Raw genomic sequence first — 23,183 nt, 5'->3', positions numbered from 1 at the left:
ATTCATTCACTAAGTGAAACTTTATATGCAGTACAGAACCCGGAGATTTAGTTTCGGCCTAGGGTGGCATTTTCATTCCGAATAACTGAAACATTAAATCGATGGAGATAACCCGGACTGGATAACCAATTAATGAAATAAATGAGCGAAGCGTGACGTAATACTCGAGATCACAATTTCAGAAGCGAGATTAACAGCTACCTATACTAAGTGTATGCGGCGCTCACAAGAAACCGCTGAGACAGGTATAGAACTCTAAAGTAACAATATCATGCTCCGAGCGCTTTAGTCTCCACGCTGTATTGACAAGGCCGAAAAATCTGGTACTCAACGACTGAAAGCGAAGGTCGCATGTTCGGCAGCTGGTGACTGTTCAATCTGCAGCAAGCATGCAAATGTTATGCACGCTCTGGAAATTAAATACCTAATAAGAAATTTTCCGAACGCTGCATGCGTGCATTTTGTCGAGGCAATTTGTAGAAAACTACCAAAGTATACATGCACATAATTCATATCTGTCTCGTCTCTGTTGATTCCATAAGCTTGAATGCCTCCAGCTTAATTCCAGCACGATACGAGTATTCTGCTAAACTGCGAGCGCAACACAAGCGGCCCTTATACGGCGAATTTTTCGGGTCTTACAACTCAAGCACCACCATTTCACGTTTTATAAACGTTAGACAATCAATAATAATAATATTTGGGGTTTTACGTGCCAAAACCACTTTCTGATTATGAGGCACGCCGTAGTGGAGGACTCCGGAAATTTTGACCACCTGGGGTTCTTTAACGTGCACCTAAATCTAAGCACACGGGTGTTTTCGCATTTCGCCCCCATCGCAATGCGGCCGCCGTGGCCGGGATTCGATCCCGCGACCTCGTGCTCAGCAGCCCAACACCATAGCCATTGAGCAACCACGGCGGTTGTTAGACAATCAAGACGCACGCACTAACAGAATACAGAGGAAGACGAGCTTGGTCCTTACATTTAGGTATGCCACGATGCTTACGTAAACCCAGCAAGTGATAATTTCGCTCGCCGAGCAGGCCCAACGTGGTTTTGAAAATGTAGATGGCTATTTTATTGTATTTACTTTGAATACATTGGACTTCATTAGAATTCCTTACGACTAATGAATGTGGGGTTGTATTTTTTTCTCCATTCGGTGCCACTTAACATCTTCGACTGCGTTAGTACTTAGTGCAATCGCAGGAATGGCGTCTGGCTGTACGCACATGCCGCAGAAGTGGAGAGGTCTCTAACGAAAGGGCATTACAAAAGCCATTTCTATACGGAGCCAAAAAAGAACAGGCCAAACATACCACGTGAACGTCGGAGTTAATCTGGCACAAGCATCCGGAACTGTACATTATAAACAATGTAGCGCATTGAAATAACCACTATCAAATGCAATCCTAATAATACTAATAAGGACAATAGTAATCTACTGCTTTTTTCAGTGGCAGTGTACTGCAACGATAGGCGTGGCACAGGTCGCTGTATTATAATCTAGAACGCGCCCCAAATGTTATATCTAAATAAGAGGAAACCTGTGTACTGTTGATTTCTTGTGAAAGTTTCTCCTTTCACTTGACGTTGTTCTGTTACCTAATGTTTCCTTCTTTTCCCTTCTAGTTTAGCCTCGGGCTCCTCAGTAGCCAAACTTTATGTACTGTCGTTGTTCAAAAACAACGACAAAAATGGACCAGGAAGCATAGTGTAATCTTATAATAAATATACTACGGCATATACACAGTTGCCTGTCGAACGGTATTCTTGAATTCCACTGACTAATTATACTAACTACATTAATTACGTTCTTGCTTGCAGACTTTACAGTAAATGTTTATCATGGAAAATTGCAGGACATTTTCATAAAGTCTACTTAAGTCTTTCTCGATTTCGAAATGAATGTGGACAGACATAGGTGGCATCAAATTATTCGTTGAATTTCCCAGATTACGAACGCGGTTTCGCCAAGCGTGGCTCATCGTTGAATAATTTTGCGACAGAAAACTGTAGCGTACAATGAGGATGCCGTCGAACTTCCATCTTATCACAAAATTATTCCTATCGGCACTTTGTGCATCTATCATGTTGACGACCAAGTCACTTCAGCAGCAGAGGCGAGACACTGCTTTATTGCGTGCAATGTCAAAGTCTCTCTTTACGCCTCCCTTCTACGTCACAGCTGGTTTGCACCGCGGTCTGCGCTTTGTAGTTTCGCATGGGAAGCAAGTAACTTGAAATAAGAATTTGACGCCAGTTATTCAGCTTACATGGCCATTAATAGATGTAGAAACACTTAAACATTTATGAGAATTCTCTTCAACTTGCTAATAATTTTCCGTAAAGGTTGTCCCTAAAATTTTCATTAATGAAATTAGTTTATTAGACCGCTTTAGTTTTTCTTGTAAATGATGCCCACCTGGACAGACAACTTCTCTGTAGAGACGTCATTCCGGTAAGTACCGTAGGCATTAATCTAAGAATTCGAAGTAAAAGAAGAGCGTCAGTATCGCCCGAAAGACGAAGCGTTGAAAGCGATAGCATAGTAGCAGACAACTCATGAAGTTAGGTTTGTAGTTCGATCGGCCGTGTAAATTTCAGTAAACAGTCCGTTACTAATTAAATCAAGAAGCACGATGTCCCACGCGCACAGGCAGACATGATCAGGTCTCACTCAGTTCCCCGCGAAGACCAGTTGTCCCAACGTTGGCGTGAAGAAGACTACAGGTAGAGGCGAGCGAAGGCGCCCCACTGCCTGTCGCTTCAACGCATCTCCAAAACGTGAGATTACGCAGCCTCTAACTCTAGGCACACTGGAAGACATAGCACATGTAGGTACCCCGCCATCTAGGCTCGCCCACACACTTGCAAACTCCGCTGATTAAATTACCTCCTAGATACAACGCGCGAACCACGTACACGCTCAGCCGTGCCGACAGCCAGCGCCGCCACGGCTGCACTAGAGGAGGAGACTTCACTAGAGAGGAGACCTTCATCTCCTCCCCCCCCCCCCCACCACCCGTTGCGGGCGCTGGATCTCGTGACACCCAACTACAGTGAATTGGAATACAACACTAGCGACGCGAGCGGAGGGTGCGCCAGTGCATTGGCTGAGGCAAAATCCGGTAGCCGCCGTCGAGTGGCACTGCTGCGTTTTTAAACACGATATTTTCTTTTATGCCGAGGTCCACCATCAACTTCTTATAACCGATGTGACATCAGCGCCAACGCGTAAAATATGCGCTCTCTCTTGACAAGGATGGCACCGTCACTAGGCGCGGTGAAGCGAAGTACAGCATCATGACCGGACGCCCCTCACCAAGCAAACCTGTAACACGGTCGCCGACCCGCAAATCGTTTGCCTTTCTCGGCAGCGGACCATGAGTTCACAAAGCGATTTCAGCTTCTGTGAAGACACACTTCACTTTCCTGTTCTACCGACTCCTATGGAAGAGTAAACAATCGTATTCTTTTTCTTTTCCTTTTTCTCGGTACTGGCGCGCGCTCGCTCGGGCTTTCAGGCTGTAAAGTTCGCGACTCTTGAGAATCTTGGTAGCTTCCCTAGATGCTGCCCGACGCAGGATTTTTAGGAACATTGTTTCACTCCAGTCTGCCGCAGCAGCTATCTGGCCGCCCCCAGTCATCTTTGTCCTGTGCACAAACCGACCCCAAACTTAGCAAGAAAAAGGAGCGAAACTTCTAACGCGCATTCTTGCTTTTGTATATTTAATATGAGAAAGAATAGTATAGGGGCTTTAATTACTCTGCAACCTGTTTTCATATTTAGCTTGCATGATGCACTAGTTGACCTGGCATGGATCATGAACAATAAATTATTACGCCACCTCCACTACCTAAGTTTGGTTTGTTTATTCTTACGAAGTGCTACAAAGCTTAGGGTTATTAGTGGCAAAAACAAAAAGTACACCTGCTTGGAATTTCACGTCATCGCGGCGACATATATTAGGTACTGCATGCCTGCAAATTATCTAGAGCATGATTGGACAAACATTTCAAGTATAGTGTCGTATATGGAAGAAGAAGAAGGAAGTCGCGTGGGCAACAATATAGAAAAATAAAGGAAGTAACTGTGCATGCATCAATCGCGTCGTTCTTCTATCTTCTTCTAAATACAACATATTGGCGACGACGATTCAACCTATTCAAGGGAAAGTTTCCTGGTGATTTCCCCTGCTAGATTACGACAATGAGTGTTCCGGGATTACAACCGCCACCGCCTTCCCTGACTTCACCTAGTCATCCGGCTGTCCCATGGGACCAGTGGAAGCCAGCCTTGGAGACGTATATGGTTGCTTCCGCAGCTTCCGAGTTTCCAGCCAAACGCCGCAGAGAGATTCTGATCACCTGTCAGGGCATGAAGGGGCAGCAGGATTCCTCTACACTGAAGTGAGCGGACTTGTCGTCGGGCTCTGATGCCGACCCTTCGAGTACAGGTGACACCGTGCTGACGAAGGATGCGTATGATTCCGCCGTCTCCTTGCTTTCTGACCCATTTCAAGCGTTCAGTCAACGTCAGCTTGGCTCGACAGCGGTTCGGTCGCCGAGCTCAACATGCAGCTGAGACAGTGGAAGAATACATGGCTGATTTACAACACTTCATTGTTGACTGTAATATTGGAGGCCTTACTGGTGTTGCGTACTGCAGGGTAGCGTATCGTACTGCTGCCGAGTTGTAGTGGCGCCTGCCTATCGAAGCTCGACCGACGTTACTTATTGGGTACCGTGGCGTTGTCGGCGGGCTGCAGGCATCCGGTAGACCATGGCGACCAAGCAAGGGCGAGACGATTACTATGGTGCGAAACTTGCCTTGGTTTATTCAAAGGTTGATGAAATATGAAGAGAAAAGAATGAACTGATCAAACGTACATTTCGGAGCCCCTTAAATAAGCTCTCTACAATAGCCGGAGGGGTCTTGCTTCCGTCGACGTCACGTGACCGGCACAAAAAGCCTGCTGCAAGGAGGAGGCCGTCCCGCCTCCTGGAATTCTAGACGCTTGTCCGTCTCCCTTGCGTGTTGCTGGTTCGTGGAAGTTCTCCTTTTGGCTCTTCGAGGAACGGGTCCCTCTAAAGTCGCACACACACACACACAAACACAAAAGAGGCCTGTACACTGCGGGGCTTCCGCCAGACCGGCAGACAGTTGAAATGGTCATGGCGAATTAGGAAGTCACGCTTCATTTCGACGAGGCCTGGTGGAAGAAGGTAGGGTGAGAGAAAGTTCTTTCTGCACGAGGTGCGGGACGCCAACCATAGCAGGCGAAGTAACGCCTCACTTCGACAAGGCGGGGTGAGAGATGGTCGGTTCAATTCCTTTCTGCACTTAGTGCCAGACGTCAACCCTAACACTGGTGAGCTTCTACGTGATCAGCTTGTTTGGAAAACGTCGAATCATCATTTACGTGAGCGGTTACTTTTTGAAGGCTCCTCACTGCCGCTCTCACGAGCTCTCACAATCGCATATCAGTACGAACAGGCCTTCTTGCAATGACTTTCTCAAGCAGGCCTCAAACTCAACCAGAAGTGCGTTTTTGACGTCACAGAACTCACGTTTCTCGGGAATGTTTTGAACGGTAAATGAGCTTTTCCACTAGCATAATCTATTCAATCTATTCAAAAAAAGCTCCTGCGCCTTCAAATGTAAATTAACTTCTTTCTCTCCTAGGCCTGGTGGGATTTTACTCCAAGTATGTTCCGCGTTTTTCGGATGTTGTGGAATCTTTACGGGCATTGCTTCGAGGCAACGAACCATTTGCTTGGACGCCAGTAGCTGGACAGAGTTCCATCCATTTAAAATTTCTACTGATAACTTGCAACGTTTTACATTTCTTTGACCCGAGCCTTCCGGTCATCGTCACGACCGATGCCTCTAGGTATGGACTAGCCACGGTGCTGCAACAATAAGGGAAATCTACAAATGCTGTGCCTTCGCCTCCCGCAAATTGAGCCCACAAGAACGAAGATATTCTGCAGGCGAACGTGAAGCCTTAGCACGCGTTTAGGCCTGTGAATATCGGCACGTCTATCTTTGAGGTCATCCCTTTGACTTGCGAACTGACCATAGTGCTCTCGTCACCTTGTCAACGAAAGTTAGTGGACATGGGCCAATGCATATTTCATGTTGGTCAGCGCGCCTACTTTGTTACCACTACACCATACACTACCGCAAGAGAAGTAACAATATGGTGGCTCATGCGTTCTTTCGACTACCTCTACAAGGAGAAGCTAATGAATTTGCTGCTGAAGATGAGTTTGTTTGCCTTCTTCCTCTGATAGTAACGATCACAGAACTCCAAGCAGCGAGTGCAACTGAAAGTAACATTGCAAAAGTTATGGACTTCACTTCGTCATCCTGGCCTTATAAAAATATCTAGAAGAGAAGCTGTCATTTTTTCATCTACGTGCAGAACTGTCAATGGTACACCACTTACTTCACCATGGTGACAAGAGAGTGGTCCCAAGCATTCTTACTCGTTTGATGGAAGTTGCACGCGAATCCCATCCGGGAATCAGTCGTACGAAAAGTCGACTGCGAGAGTTGTAGTGGTGGCCTCGAAAGCATGAACACGTTGAACAACTAGTTAAAACCAGTGTTGTTTGTCAGTCCTGTGATAAGTCAGCGAAACCAGTTGCAGCACCCATCAGCCAGTAGTTTTTCCTGACAAACCTTAGTACAAGGTTGGTATGGGTATTATTAGTCCCTTGAACAAGCTCACATCGATTGTCGTTATGCAGTGACACTTATTATCACAACAAATGGCCGGAAGGTAATTTTTCACAACAAGTTTCTACAGCGACGGACAAGAATTTTCTGGTTCAAGCATTTGCTCGTGAAGGCTGCCCCAATGCGGTAGTTTCCGAACATGGACCACATTTCGGCTCGGCTGAGTTTGAAGATTTCCTTCAGGAACGTGGTGTACACCTTTGTTTCTCGTCTGTCTGCCACCCTCAAGCAAACGGCCTTGCCAAAAGGTTCAACAGAGTTGTGAAGTCTGTTGTGCAGATGGCAGTATATAAGCGGCGTGATATTCGGGTCGCTGTCAGATTACTAGGGCGTCTACCACTGCACATCTCAGGTCGCAACGGGAGTTCAACCCGCCGTCTTGTTGCATGCGCGACTGCCAGGAACGCGATTAAACATTGTTGGCTTGCCGGACAACTCTTTTCCATAAAAATCCAGCATAGGCAATCAAAATGCTGTGTCACTGTCAAAAACAAACTTCTTCAAAGCTTTACACAGATAGACGTCACGGAGCACTAGCGAGACAATTTGCCATCGGCGGCTACGTCCGCGCAAGAATGCCTACAGATCGCGGCAAGATTTCTTCGCAGTTCGCAGACTCCAAGAGGATTATCAGGCAACGAGGACCAGCGTCCTTTCTTTTGGAAGACGGTCGAGTATGGAACGCTTCCAGGCTTCAAGCAATACACCCAGAAGCTGTGAAGAAATTCACAACGATTCGTCCTGGTTTCTTAGAGTGGGCTCTACTATTACCGGAGCCGCCTCTTCAAGTTATCGCGTTGCCTTCGGCTGAGCAGCCTGTTCGCTGTCCATCTACGTCACGGCGAGCGATAACAACACAAGCGCACAACAGTGAATTAAGTAAAGAGCCGTCTTCAGCACGGGAAAAAAATTGGAGGACGCTTAAGCTTCGCCTTCAAGAGTGGGACGCGATAGCGTTCCCGTCGACCCGCCAAGGGGTATAAGACAATGCGCTACGGCACAGCGATCACTTACGATGCGCCCCGCATCGGACTTAGCGCCCACCTATCACGCGGTGAGAGTCGAGCAACGCAGCGTTCGGCGCGGCAACGAAACGTGCGCCTGAGCGAACGGAACGAACCAAAGAACTCGGTGTCTCGGAGGGGAAACGATCTACGCCAGCCAAACGTCGTGATCGGCACGGGCAGAGAGATAGATAGTAATCTAAACCGGGAGCACGGCGAAGCGTCGTCAGGGGAGAGGGAGTCCCGCGACGCGCCTGGCAGCGGTCCCAATGCGCGCGCGGCGCGCCTCCTGTCGGGGCAGCGCCGTACATTGACAGGAGGGGGTCTTCTGTGTTTGCCGCAGGATGGCTCTGCGTGTGCGGAAAGCGCAGAAGAAATGCAGCGGAAACGCACTTCGCAACTCGTGTAATTGTGACTTCTGTACGTTACATGTTCATAATTACCGATATACACCTCAGTATAACTTTCCACGGCTCGTTTCGAAGGCAATACCGCATTCACTAGAGGCGCGTTTGCACCGCGTGGAAGCATCGAACTCGTGGCTGAGTGGTAGCGTCTCCGTCTCACACTCCGGAGACCCTGGTTCGATTCCCACCGGGCCAATCTTGGAAGTTGCTTTTTATTTATGAAGCGCCTGCCGTGATTTATCGCTCACGGTCAACGCCGCAAACGCCGACACCGACGCCGACGACACCGGCTTTTCTGCGACACGAGCTCCTTAACGCTATCGCGTTAAAACAGACCAGCCCATCACCACGGAGAAGCGTTCGAGTAAGGAAAGCGGCCTTAAAACTGCGGGGCTACGCGCTACTCAAGAGATAGCCTTTTTTTCATCAGCCGAGGAAATATCGTATATGGAAGAAGAGGACGGATGTCGCGCGGGGGACAATAAAGAAAGAAAGATTATATATATGCACCGATTGCATCGTTCTTCTATCTTCTTCTAAATAGAAGTAGTTATTAAATTAACGCATGCATGGCCAGTATTCTGTGGGCTAAGGTAAATGTGCGCAGAAATTTTATCGCAGCTCATAAGCCTAGTAATTTCCATAGAAGTTAATCGACTATAGGCGCATTAACAAAATCACAATTTTAAAAACGTTTCAGCGATTCTACCGTATTTAACCTTATTTAATACGACCGCCCATAGGGCCGCAAACGCTTTCAGTTTAGCACAAAACTTTTGCAATCATTTGCAAGCTCCTCTATTGTATGAAGCGAAAAGAACGACACAAAGGCGACGACGGCGGTTCCATGAAGACGACGGAGGCCGCAGTGTAATGGAACGGATGAACGGAGAAAACACAGTTACACGCTCAAATCAAAGCTGCGCTCGCTCGCAGTGAGCCGCTCCAGTCTGCAAAAAGGAAGACGAGGGCTCGAACATTTCCTTTTAGCTTTGCCATGCAGCAGCTCGTAGGGCTCTACGACGTATACGCTCAAGGTACCCTGCGGGGTTCGTACGCAAAAGCCCATCAATTACTTTTTAAACGCGCTAGTTATCACAAACGCGCATCGAAATAGAACGTGTAGCAAAAAGCGACGAAAAACAAATGTGTGGCAGCGATGAGTGCTATGAACATCACGCGGAAGGTACATGCCTCGTACAGCCAACTCTCCATGTATAGGACAGTACAACAGCCGAAGACAGTATTTCATAAATGGGAAAACACAGCTCCGAGGCAACGAAGCCCACCACCATTTAAAGGGAGCATGTCAGAGCGGTCATGCATTGAGTAGTCATGCATCATAAGTCGCAGCGTATTCCCTGCTGTGGTGGCTGGACGGTACCGTGCCTGGTTCTGCAAATATGAGTTGGTGCTGACCTCGCAGACGGCAAGCACAGAGCATGAACAAAATTGTGCCCTAAACTTATGTATGATACCTTTCAGCCATGCGGGTGTGCATACGCCTCCTAGCGGTATGCCACCACTAAGTCGCCCAAATCACAAAATATTGGGAAGCAACACGCAAGAACACTACCGAGTGCACTGCCGGCAGGTAACATAATGTCATCCGGGTCTATTATACCTAAAGACGCTATAGAAGGCTCCGTAAGCAAATGCGCAAGCGCATTCGACAGACCTTTCTACTTTGATTCAAGGAGTACTGACACACATTTTCCAACTTGCAGGAACTCTTATGACGCGCGCCACGCGCCCTTAATAGGAGGACACTTCACAAGTATGAAGGTCGAGAAGCATATACGGGAATTTCAATTTGATCTTACAGTTGCGACCGAAACTACGAGTCTAGGATCACTGATATTATAGTGACGTCAGTACACACAGCAATGTTTCCTGACATCATGTCGCAACAAGGCGTTCATATCATCACAACGTTCTTCATGAATAAACAAGATCGCTGCGCTATAGTTTCTTCTGGGTGCGTTCGCGCGTGGGGGCCGCAGCCCTCGCATCATGACACATACCCCTTGTGAGTGACGAAACGGAAACTGGTTGGCTGCAAGAAGTACTATAGCAAATACATTTATAGCACTCTGACACTTGTCAGCATTTGTGCTAGGGCTTGAAGCGTGTCGTTATGACATAACTTCTCGATAGCAAGAGGCAAATTACACTTCCATACAGCGAAAGATTACATGATGCTCATCCATCTGAGCAGTCCCTTTATTTTTCCTGAACTCTAAAGCAGGTACAACAAATGAAGATTGCTGCAGACAAGACTGACGGTCACTTAAGTGCTCTCACGTGATTTCAATGCGAAAGCATGCCTTCTCTACTTAATTGGTTACGTCCATGATACGTAACGTCAAACACTGTCACGTATCCTTCACAACACTACCTTAATCCACCTTGATCTAATTTGTAGTAACCTTAATCCTCCTTGATCGACTTTATTCCGCCGCAATCAACCTTGCTAAAGTTTGCACCAACCTTAAACCTCCTTAATCAACGTTGCTCTAATTTGTACGAATCCACCGTATTTCTCCTTGATTCACTTTAGTCCACCTTATGTTTCCTTACTCTAACTAGCTCTGATTCTGTATTACTACTGATGTCATACAAGACGCTGATGACATCACTGATTATGATGACCTTTGTTAACACTTGTTGCGGACAACGTCGGCTTTTCTGCTCCATCGGACATATAATGCCTTCGCATTAAAAAAAGTATTTGTGTTCTTTGTTTAGCATATTAGAAAATTGAGTGGAGAGTTAGCGGTAAATGCGAGAGAAATGCCTCGCATTACGTCGCACATTTTAAGATTCTGGATCCATGACGTAAACCGAGTTCACCCATTTGCAAGGTGCTGATTAGGAGCTATACCTATATATATATATATATATATATATATATATATATATATATATATATATATATATATATATATATATATATATATTGTCCCACGTTGACACTCCTAAGCTAACGCCTTAAAACACTACGCCGGTCCCCTCGAGTGTCCTACGTAAAGCGGTGAATGGCTCAAAAGCCCTGCAGGCAGAGAACAGTTTTAATTGTCTTTTAACGGATTGGAACGCCAACAAAGAAACAGTAGCCTTATCAAGTGACACTGGAAGAGCCACTGAGGCGGAGCAATTGCCCACCCCAATCTCCAGACTAAACCAACATGTAAGCTCTAACACACCAACGCCATACCGAATGTTTGGATAAACAACCCCGGTCACATGCTCGATGGTCTAAACATGTTACCTAAATATTGTACCTTCACACTAATAAGCACGATACCGTGTGCACAATACACAGCCATCATTCGCTCACCAACTTGGACTTTTTGTTCTTGAGGTCTTTGAGTAGTTGCCACCTGGAGCCAGTGTCGGCGACGTCTTCGGCGGACTTGCTCCTGGACGTAGAGGTATGGTCAGCTCTCGGCACGGGAGAACCAGCCGATGATTCCTGTGGCGAATCCGGCGACACGGCAGTAGGTGACGGATGTGGCCAATTTAACCTTGTTCCAGACAACCCCTTGTTAGAACCTGCAGCGTTCGCGACCGTAGCACCGCTAACTGCACTCGGTTCACCATCGATGCCTTCATCATCAATGACTAGGCTGCCTTCCTCGGGCAAGTCGTCGTAGTCGTCGACGGCACCGCTTTCCGCGAACTCTTCCGACGAAACAGCCGTAGTAGCGGCCGAGCTGTCGTTCTGCCCCTGCCCTTCCATGGCATCTACGAGAGGTAGGAAAAGTTCAATAGCCTTATCGTCGACGTTCGACGCCTCAAGAGAGCGCGACGCGGGACTCTCGTCACCGGACAAGTTTTCGTAGTTGTCACTGAGTACGTAGTTGCACTTGGCGACGTTGGCACGCACTTCACTGTCCTCTTTTTTGCACACCATTTCGCCCTCGCTCTGAAGGCGTTCCTCTTCAGTCCGACGTCGCTGTGGCTGCTGGTGATTCTGGTGCTGCTGCTGCGGGGACTGCACAGCGCTTCGTAATGGAGGCGGCGAAGAAAGCTCCGCGTCGGATCGATTCTGAGAACGCTCCACCGACGACGGCGATGACCTCGACCCGCGAAGCTCCGCTTCGGAGCTCTCGTGGCCGCGAACACTCTCGTGTTTCACGCCGCTCGAAGCAGTCCTGGCAAGCTGGTTGTGGTGCTGATGGTGGTTCTGTTGGTGAATACTCTGTTGCAGTGTCCGGGAAGCAGACTTGAGGTGCGTCTTCTCGGTTCTGGACAAGACAGCCGCCTTGGGAATAGAAACAGGGACCGTCGGCGGTTCCTCCGTCTTGAAGAGAGGAGGCTCCAGTTTGATAGGCTGCGGCGCCTTTTCAATCACGCTTGGGAGACGCGCGACCCGGGTGCACACACTGCGCTCGAGACACTCTCGCCGGAGGGTCTCCAGCAGCTCACTGGAGAGTGGTGGTCGATCACTCGACGACTTTCGCTGCAGCAGTGGCGGCGGGGCCGAGCCATCCTGCCTGGCCGAGCCGTTGGGGCCGTTCGCACCGGGGGGCGTCTGCGCCGTGCGAACGTCTTGCTCCTGGGTCATGGGCGGCAGCTGACCGATCTGCTGCATGGCCGCCTCACGCCGCCAGGGCATGCAGGCGCGCCGCCACGACCGCCGCTCCAGTCATCGGAACCGGCCGCCGGGATACCACCCGTTCGCGCCACCGCCTGAGACACTGAGAACCTGCGAGCGTCGCAAAAAAGAGAAAAGGGACCGTTAGTTTACATGTGTAGCGCTTGCGCAAGAGAAGATCGACCATAAGCACGCCATCGACCAGGTAACCGAAAACAAAGGTGACTCGACCTAGCGGTCATTTATCAAGCAGACGAGCACCCGTTGCACATGGCTCAGAAATTCGTGCAAGCGTCGCTGCAGACGGTCACATTACTGATGCCGCATTTACTGCAGCCACGAACGTCCATTACATTGGGGATGGGGGGAATTAGCGAAGAGACGCACATAGAAGAAGAAAAGACGACAGTCGCTTGTCGCTGCAACTTGCACCCGAACCTATTTAGAAGCAGCTATGATACGGACATGAATAAATTCGGTCTTCATCAAGAGGTTATAGCGCAAACTCAAAAGCATGAGTTATGTGTCAAACGCTGCCAGAGGCCAGGGACGCTGCGTCTTGAAGTGATGCAAAAGCAGTGCAGCTGCGTATTCTCGATGAATGCCACCATAGTGTACTGAGGGACTCGTGTCTAGACGTAAGGCCGAGAAGATCTCAGGAACGTCTAGACTATTAGAAGAACTTTCGGTGATAAGTACCGAAGCAGAGACATTCCACACTTTCAAAAATTGTTAAAGGTTGCCTGTGGCAAATAGCACCATTGTAGTTCATGAGGTGGTCTACTCGAAGAGGGGGACATTACTCGCACAAAAAATGAAATCCTTAATCGAGGAATTAAGAAACATTGACTGATTAAGTTTTTACTAATTCTCTTATGGTCCATATTGCAAGCTACAAGTTCTAGCTATGGAGTCCGCAAGGCCGACACGCTTGGAACGAATTCTCAGGGTAATACCAGTTTCGCGGTATTAATTCCCGAACTTTGAAGAAAAATGCATTAGCGTTCTAGTTACTTTCTTAACAAAACATCGTTTTATGCATTCAAGCACAGAAATAACTGGAACGCCAATGCATTTCTCCGCAAAGTTCCAGAACTGTTATCTCGAAACCGGTGTCATTCTGAGAATTCGTTTTAAGTGTATCCGCCTTGCGAACTCCACGGCTAGAACTTGTAAATAGCAATATGCACCATAAGCCAATTCGTTAAAACTTAATTAGTCAATTCCTGTCAATTAGCCAATTATGCATTTCAATTTCTTGTGCAAGTAATGTCCGTCTCTTCGAGTAGACCACCTCATAAACTCTAATTGTGCTATCTGACAGCGGCAACCATTAAGAATTTTAAAAGTGTTCGCTGAAACAGCGTGTACAGGCACCACGTATGGGAAATTGAAATGAATGTTGCGAATATATCAAGGAAACAGCAGCCCGTTTGGAACGCAAATACACGCAAGACGCAGTGGCACTAGAAAAGCACCCAATTTAATTTGGACCCCGTTTAACAACTGGGCCTTAACAGCCGGATTTACAACGCGTAGCCCTGTATATTTACTATGGTGGAGCCTCGAACACACCAGTTAAATGATATAGTGGCCGGCGATCGCCAACATTCGCAAGCTGTCGTTAAGCAGCCAGAGCTTCACGAAAGACTGCTTGAAAGCAAGCTAAAACTCGGCGTGTTCTACATTACTGCCACCGAGTGCCCGGCACGCACAAAGAGTACACCAGCGTAAACCTGCAGGACTCGATTCGGGAGTCTTGAAATTGGACACCGCAAAGCGTTCGGAAGACGCAAACCACCGTTGTGGTTATCTGATCTGCTGCAACTAGAGATGTACAGCAACTATAGCGATTCAAGACGATGCACCACGATGAGGCGGTAGCAAACGGCTGCCTCTAGAACGCATCATATTTCAGCACTATCTCGCACCTCGTATTTACGTTGAGACGGGATGATTTTACAACCAAAAGGCGGCGACACCTCTCAGCTTCACAAGATGATACAAACGCGAAACGCTGGCCTAGCCGAGAATTGCGGTGAATGGTAGCCGCCGTGTTCTTTGATCATATCGGTTTCAAAGAGACACCAAAGAGAGAACTGGCTTGCACTGTGCTACTAGATTACTCTGTCGCAACACCAGAACAGCCACTCTTACCGCGAGAAGACGCAAAGACGGGTGGCGACGCCAACTTGAAGTTTCTGCACCAGCTCTACGTGACGTCGAGGACACTGACGCCACCTCCACGGGCCTAGTTAAATTTAAGGCGGTAAAAAAAGCGTTAAGAATTGAACTTGGGCCATTTCAGAAACTTTTGCCGAACTACAAATGACCAAATGCGAGAAAAATAATAATTTGTGATCCCTGAAGTCACCTTGATGGTAATGCCGAGGGGTTTCGGCACGACATTCAAAAAATGAAATTTTATCTGTCATTTTCCCTTCTAATAATCAACCTATTACCAAGAAAACATGAAACTAGAGTGGAATAATTCCTCAATCGAAACTGATTCAGTGTTTCTTTGTTATGTTTTTTTTAATGCGAAGCATTGTCCTTCGAGCCAAGTGAGTTTTCTTAGTTGTTTATTGTTATTTATTTATTACACAGAGCGGGGGCCCTTACCGACATTACAGTGAGGGGGGGGGGGTAGACCGTACTTACACAACACTTGCAGGTAAAATATTAAGGACATCTCGGTATCTCGCTGTTTTCGTCGGTCAAGGAGCAGGCTCGGCCGGTCAGTCGGCTCGGGTCAGTCGGTCGGTCACTCACAGTGACCTGGCTTGTTTAATGAACTAATTCACTGCTTGCGTTTCACATCGACAGAAAAACAAACGAAACCGACACGCATGCGTAAAATTGGTGATGTAAAGTGCGCATTGTTTTGCTAATTTAACGTCTTTGTAGGGGTATGCTGACTTTTTCTAGGCTGCGCGAGATAAGTAGAGAACGCCCGGCAATAATTAGGTTCCACAACAACTTTACCAGAGCAGATGGAACGTCAGCGATACATGTAGAAGAAACCCCAATGAAGTAACGAAACGCACGTTCTTTTGGGTAAGTGCCAGTCAAACCTTGAATGGCAGTTTACATTCCTTTCAAGTTAAAAAAACAAAAACTCTCGGCGAAATTTGTGCAAGAATGCGGCATTGAAGTGCAATATATGATTGGTTCACTGCAGTAATTGCGGTTCATGAGGATAAAATTGGGCTAAATCGTTCACAGCGAAGCCGCGCAGTGTACATTTGAACGCGTGCCAGCCGACCACACTATACGCACTAACGCGGCGACGGTGCTGCCACCTGTAGCTCGATCTGGCGGCGATATTGTGGCACAAGGCGATGCTTAAGCACGCAGGAGTTCTCAGGCAGGCAGTTCGCTTAAAAACACTGACCGAGCGCTGAACACTGTTTGGTTTTGCAGCGCCCTCCCTTGGGGCCGCGCCTAGAACCCGGATACCGCGCGCCCGCATCAGAACAAAATAAACAAGACACCTGGTCGCGGCACGCGAAGCCCCGGCTCGCGGTTGTTTTCCGGCGTCGATTTCGGTCAGCTGTCTATCGCGTTCGCTCCTGAGACATAAGCCTTCAAGTTGTGACCCGGACGTGATTAGAAACACGCAACCTTCAGAAGTGAAGGAAACCAGTCAGTATTGCGAGAGACAGCGCACTAAGAAGTCAAAAACGCGTTTTCCGTTCTGACCCTTACGAACTGGAGTACTACTCAACGCACTGGTGTACTCTTACTAGTATTGTCTATAAGCTACGAGTATAATAAAAGCAAAACACCACCAGTAGCGCAAATATTCCCCTCGTGATGCGCGTTTCTACAGCTTAAAGGCCGAAGTACGTTTACATTTATATGACATTACATTACGTTAGAGTACATTTAAAGGTCAAAGTACGCGTACCGGCGCGCGATAGGTCGCGCCCATGCACCTTGCGTTCGCCGCGCCTCGCGAGTAATGACGGTTTGAAACTACAGGGCGCGCGCACGCGCGCGTTCGCTTGCATCATTATTTTCGCCATGGTAGACATTGTTTCCCATTTTTCCAGGCAGCCAGAGCCCCAATATTTGCCTGAGGGCGACAGCTGGGCTCGCACCGCGCTTAGACGCCTATACGATCTGGCTTGCACCATCTGTTCATACGTGAGACGCGTGGGCGCGAGCTGTCGCGCGCCGGCAAGCGTACGTGTAGTTTGGCCTTTAGACGGTCGTGCATCCCGCCCCTCAAACATCACCATCGTAACATGCGGATGGCGCTTATTCACGGTTATATCGTTAAGAACAACGGTTCGAAACACTCGCAGCAACACCGTCAGTTAAGAAACCTGCGTTGTCTTAGTCTCTATACGATAAAAAAAATACAAAAAAGAATAACAGCGGACATTCAGTTATAAAACTGCAGCCATGAGCAACAACTTCTTTTCCAATGCCGTTGTGTGGCGAATGTACAATGCGGTACTAGTGGCCCAGTTTGGCAAACCCTACCGTCGCCTTTGGTCTCCTGCATCACGACAATCATGTATTGCCAAATAAAATAAAATAAAATAAAATAAATAAATAACCGTAAGAGCGGCAAGGTTCCACAGTCGGCAAGGTTACAAAGAGCACTGTAGCAGATGATTAAGCGCTTTACCTACTACTATTTAATAGGACACATTTCATGGTACATAGCACTCAATGTCTGGTATAGTATAGATCTCGGCAGAGATTATAACGCCCTATTATGTTAGTAAAAGAAAAAAGATCCCCACGAACGTACGCATCCTTTGCTCAGTCGCTATGATTTCCGTCTAGTTCTTCGGATATCTAATTTTCGCTCAGTATCCAAACATGACACTAATCATGTTTACGGTAAACGATGAAGGTAAACGATGATATGGGAATGTTTCTCGTTACTTTTGAACGAACTTGCAAAAAAAAATGGTTGGCACTAGAAAGTTGGCCACAACAGATTCTGACCGTTCTTCTTGGCGAAGCAACCAAAATAATTGGAAGGCTAAGGGGCGACGACGCAGATGACTATCAGAAAGTACAACCTGCGTTGCTGGGTAAATATCGGCTCTCAGCGGAGGCTTTCCGTCGTCGTTCTCGGGAGACGAATATTTTCAAGATTTCACTTATAAGCTGAAAGGTAATTCAGTTAAGTGGCCAAACTGGGGAAGACCTTGAAAAGGGGGGTACCAGCGAAACACAAAGGACGCGAACACAAGGAAAAGGTGTTCGGTTGTCGGTTGACGCGTTCGGTTGTCACGTCAAGGTTATTGAGGTTATCTGCATGGAGCTGTTCTATGCTTCCTAGCGCGAAGAGATGCGCCTGTGGATTCAAGATAGGCCGGAAGAAAAGGACTTGGAACGCGCTGCAGTGCTACCAGATGAATTCGCTGCATGTCGCGAATCCGAGAAAATCCGGTGCAGCGCATTCACTAAATTCAGCGAAGAGAAAAACAGGCGCCCCATTCACCACAATACAAGGATCGACATTTGGGCGAGTTGGTACTGGTTGAACATCTTGAAGGGGCAGCGCAATAAGACGAAGAGAGAAGGCAGGAACAGCGCTGTCCTGTGTGTTCCTGCCTTCTGTCTTCGTCTTATTGCGCTGCCCCTTCAAGATGTTCACCACAATAAGGCTGGAAGTGGGACAAAAGTTGTGGAGCCCGATAATTCACTAGAGAATAACAAACAGTAAAAGACGAAAGAAAAACAGAAAATGCGTTTGAGGGTAGAAAAACGGTCGTCTGTTTCCGCTTCCAGGAGCCTGGACACCTTGCGATCGGCTGTCGGAAGCCTAGAATTGTCTTTTTCATTGGTGACTGACGGCGATGACAACTTGGCCCTCTTACAACCCTGCCTTCGCGACCTAGTAGTGAATGGAATGCCGTGTAAAGTACTTAAGGACTGCGCTGCAACAATGGACATTGCCCACCCTGCGTTTGTGAAACCTGAGTATTTCACCGTGGAATATACGTGCATCCGGCAGGTAGTCCTGAAGAATAGTGTTTGCTTGCCCATAGCCAGCGTAAAAATAGAAGCACCGTTCAGACTATTGCTGAATGAAGCAGCAGTATCGCCAAATCTGTCGAAACACCATCCCTACTTCTTTTCAAATCACTCAGAAATGATGTTGAAGAAAAACGGCCTGAGTTTTGGCGACCATATGGTCCAGGTTCTCACGCGTTCCAAGGCTCATGAGTTCGCGGCAGAGATAAATCACGGCAACGAAGGCAAAAATATGCCTCGTGACAGTGACATTCAGGACGCACAGCACATAGCTAGTGAAATCAGTGAAAAGGGCGCAAGCGAGGAGGCATCCGGGTCAGTGAGAATAGCGCAGCAAGGGCTAGCAGAGGAATTAGAGAATAATTTGGCACGAACACATTCAGGAAGCTCTTCAGGCTTGCTGAAAGTTGTTGAAGGAATCTCTTCAGACTTACTGAAGATCGTTGAAGGAATCGCGACGGAAAACGAGAGCAATTACGCCGCGATAATAGAAACGAGGACTCTGCCGGAGGACGTTCCTTGCGGAGACGAGACCAACTTAAACAGCCCCAAAAGCTTCAAGGAGGCGCTGAAAAACTCCCTCCTACGTCCGCACTTGACCGACTTTCCATAATCGTCAAAAGGATAGCAGAATACCACGGCGGTCCAGCAGGGCAGGAACCCAATGCTCGGGAACTTCGAAGGCGCATTAGGCAAACGCCTGGCACGACAAAAATTGGTTAAACAGCGCCACATCAAGCGAGCCTAGTATTCGGCTCAGCGGAAAAATAGAGAAAGACGCCGCACTGCAGCGCGCCAGACAAGCGAACAGGCCATCCCGAAGACCTTGAAAGTGCTCGTTGTGGTGGGTGAGAAAGCGAAGGCGTCACTTAACAACAAATCAGAAGGTGTCTCTGCGAGTAGGGGTGCGGCTGAAAGGTTCAACCAGGGGGAGATATGCGTGGACGAAGAGGACCAGTCAGACTGTGACTGCAGTAGAATGCGCCACGAAAGCGAGGGCAAACCGAAGCCGCGGGCACAGAAAGTAGCAGGCGACGACAGAGGGCAGCGTATGCCTGACGCCCTTTGTTGCCTTCGGCAAGGACCGAAGGCCTTCAGACAGCAATGTAATCAAGTGCGCATTAAGAGGTAATAATTGTCGAATTAGGCACATCGATAAGTTTCTTGTTTGCTGAAAAGGGCCCATTTTCGTTCTTTGCTTTTTTTCAAATGGGTTTTGTTTGTCCGTAGTGAATTTATGATTGCGCCATTATTTCTGGGTTTCAATGAGTTCTCAGTCTCTCGACAACCGTGGCTCTATCGGAGAAAGGAAGCACAAAAACGTTAGACATTAGGCTGGTTTAAATACGCACTGACATCTGGTGTTCTCAATTGTTAAGCTTTCAGAAACATCGAACGAGGGCCGCAGCTACGATTATGACAAGGTTTTAAGTGAAGAACATTTTCAGTTCTCGTGTTCGGTTGGGTGCTCTCTGTTTGTTGTTTCTTGGACTTGGCGTGGTTTATTTCCAGAAGGTGTAACCAGGCAGGCCATGGAACGATCGGCGAAACGAAGCAAGAGGCACAAGGTCTACTGGTCTCGTCGAGGTGCTTGGTTACTGCAGCCCCTTCAAGACCTGCTGTCGCGGCGGACGGGCTGTTATGATCGACCCTTGAAATGTGAGAAGCGTTCAAACGAGCGTCCACATGTCACCATAATTGCCCTCTTCTCCTAGGCGACGTCACCCCCCCCCCCCCCCACCAACTTTGACACAAAAGTATGTGCGGCGAAGGGAGGGCAGAAAGATCAGGAGGATCGCCGACCAGAAGGTCAAGACGACGTCACACCGTTCTCGACGAGCTGACCCAAAAGGACGGACCACGAGATCACTAATACTTCCACAGGCTCCCGAAGAAGACGTCAGCAACCACAGGACGGCCAGGGGTTATTTAAGGCTGCGCTGGCCCCCGTGTTAATCAGAACCGCTTGAGACCCAGATGAGAGTCACATCCATGTACCAATGAAGTGAATACAATCTTTTCAACTTTTTTTTTTCATCATAACGATGCCTGGCTTCGTCGTGGTTTCCTGATTCCTGCGGTGAAGACCCGCCTTACCTGGTCGGGATCGTAACACTCGCGAATGTTAAAGACGCTCTAAAAGAAAGACTTAATCAATACAGGCATTTGAAATGTTCGTTCTGATTCATTTTTTTTTCATTAATTTCTGCGGTAACGTGGTGTTTACGAAGAGAGAAAATGAAAGCCTTTTTTTTTTCTCCCATTATGGCGCGCTTGCGGCGTTCTGAGTAAATGTTCTCGGAAATTGACAAGCGCAGTCTGCGGCTTAAAATACCATGTATTCTATGTTTACCGAGTCAAAACAATTAAGAAGGTCCCGGCGAGCACAATCGATACCCATGACGTGACGGCGACCTGCATGGTGCGGGTACTTCAAGGCAGCTCTTATTTTGTTATAGCGCAAGCTTGACAAGGACAATAGAAGGCTCACCTGACACACACGTAACACACACGTAACAAAATAAGATATGCCGTACCAACAAGCCCCTATTGCTATCCTCATCGACTTCAAGGCAGCGTTATGCCCCGTCTTTCGTTCCTGCAATCTTTTGTTACTTTTGTAGAAGGCAAATCTACTAATACATCTCAACTCATTCCTCTATACAATGCCTCTATGGCAGTAGTACAGTCGGTCAGTTACAGTCCAAGCACTATACGTAACTCTTCTGGTCGTTTCGCTGTACTTAATCGAGTGTTTCAAGCAGCATAATCAGCATCAAGTAAACCTTTGCGGGACCAGGCAATGTGAAGTGTTGATTTGGCTGCGTGTGTACAGTTAGTTCACCATGTGTAGTTCGCATTGCGAAAATTCCTGGCTTGCGTGCGAGAAGACATGCGACACTGCTGGCGTTCCCTATATGTTTGAAGAAAAGAGCGCTACGAAGAGGCGGCCTATAAGAGAAACATGTACGACGGACAAGGCACTGTTTTAGTCCGCGTCTTCGTAGCGCTCTTTTCTTCAAGTATTCAAAACCAACTCGCCCACATCAAGCTTCTGCTGTTCCCTATATGCCTCGGGCGGTTTTATAGCAAGGACCAAGCATTAACCGCGTCGCGTTTCTCGCTAATGTCACCGACATTTGTCCCTTCATCGTGTCGCCGTGCTTGATCCAGTGGGAAATGTCAACGCTGACGGCTGCTGTCGAGAATTCCTCGCGCACTCTACGACCAAGGAACTGCAGCAACACCGTGACGTCAATCGAGCTGCATGCGGCAATGTTCTTTATATAGCCCCGGATAAGTATTCCGGATCTTAAAGTGACTACAAGCGGTCTCAAAAGAACGCACGTCCGCGCCTTCCATCGCATTCTTGTGCTTTTTTATCACGTAAGCTTTCTAGGGTTACATCCCTCGGAAGTCTGTCCGTTCGTCTGTCTTGCAGGTGTGACACGATACGCTCCACAGTTATGCATGTGGTCCTATCGGAGAATATAGGAGAATGCCTTGTGGATACGTAAGACTACTGAGATTTATCATAGATTTATGATACAGAGAACAAACGAGGTCAACCGAGGTATTCGACGTTTGTTAATCATTATCTGTTGCTATTATATATATATATATATTAGACGCGAACGAATATGTTCTCTCTCTCCGACTAGCCCTATAAGAGAGATTTTGCATTTTTTTATTTATTTATTTTTTTTTTTGAATGGCGGAGCAGCTACAGATCCACAACGGTTACCTTGCGGCGGTGAAGGCCGGGATGCGACGACGCGGTCGATATTGCATGTAAATTCAACCGAACGTGTGTCGGAGCTCCGATATCGCTTTAACAGGCAATACTTAACTATCAAAATATAAACGTTAACTTCCGTATATGTCGCTCAAATAGATAGCAGCTCATGTGTGCGGGATTTCTAAACACTAATTCTTTATTTTTATTTCCCGCGTCGTGTTTTACCGGCCCCACACTGCAGCTAGTTATGTGTATTTGTACGACCACATCGGTAAAATCTGACCACGTGATGGCAACGCAGCTGTACTGAAGCCGTCGGTGCATGTGAGCATCAGGGCGCAATAAATGACGATTGTACAATAAAAGTTACTTTGCGTATACCGCACAGGAATATACAACTTCATTAAGCGGCTTTTTTACACAGTAATCCGTAAGTATTGCTTCTGACGCTTCATTATGCAGGCTCCACATTGGAGGCAGCTGGGAGTTTGTACCGCTGCACTGGTGAACGCTAGTGGCGCTAACTTTATTGATCTGGCGTAATGAGAAGAGCCGCTAGTGCTGCGCAAAGAGGCGCGTTTTCTTTCTATAATTGATGGACTGCCAGCCCTCCATCCCCGTTTCTTCTCAGCAGAGATGAAGCCAGAGCTCGGCAATACTTCCGCCTCTAAAACAGGG

The 23,183-nt window shown here is 47.7% G+C and overlaps 1 protein-coding gene across 6 annotated transcripts in view; it reads right to left on the bottom strand.

Moving 5' to 3' along the window:
* Nucleotides 1-23,183, bottom strand: part of LOC135917996 (microtubule-associated protein futsch-like) — a 302,288-nt gene that overhangs the window by 69,346 nt on the left and 209,759 nt on the right. For all 6 annotated transcript variants that reach the window (XR_010569510.1, XM_065451680.1, XM_065451688.1 and 3 more), the window contains exon 2: nucleotides 11,504-12,874. Coding sequence is in view for 5 of the 6 variants with exons in the window: in XM_065451680.1 (XP_065307752.1) it covers nucleotides 11,504-12,784 (1,281 nt within the window). In the remaining variant the exon portion in view is untranslated. The remainder of the gene's footprint in view (nucleotides 1-11,503; nucleotides 12,875-23,183) is intronic.

This window comes from Dermacentor albipictus, chromosome 2 (assembly GCF_038994185.2).
Source record: "Dermacentor albipictus isolate Rhodes 1998 colony chromosome 2, USDA_Dalb.pri_finalv2, whole genome shotgun sequence".
Classification (NCBI taxonomy): domain Eukaryota; kingdom Metazoa; phylum Arthropoda; class Arachnida; order Ixodida; family Ixodidae; genus Dermacentor; species Dermacentor albipictus.
The sequence above is the reverse complement of the archived record's forward strand: the minus strand, read 5'-3'. Positions and strand labels throughout refer to the sequence as shown.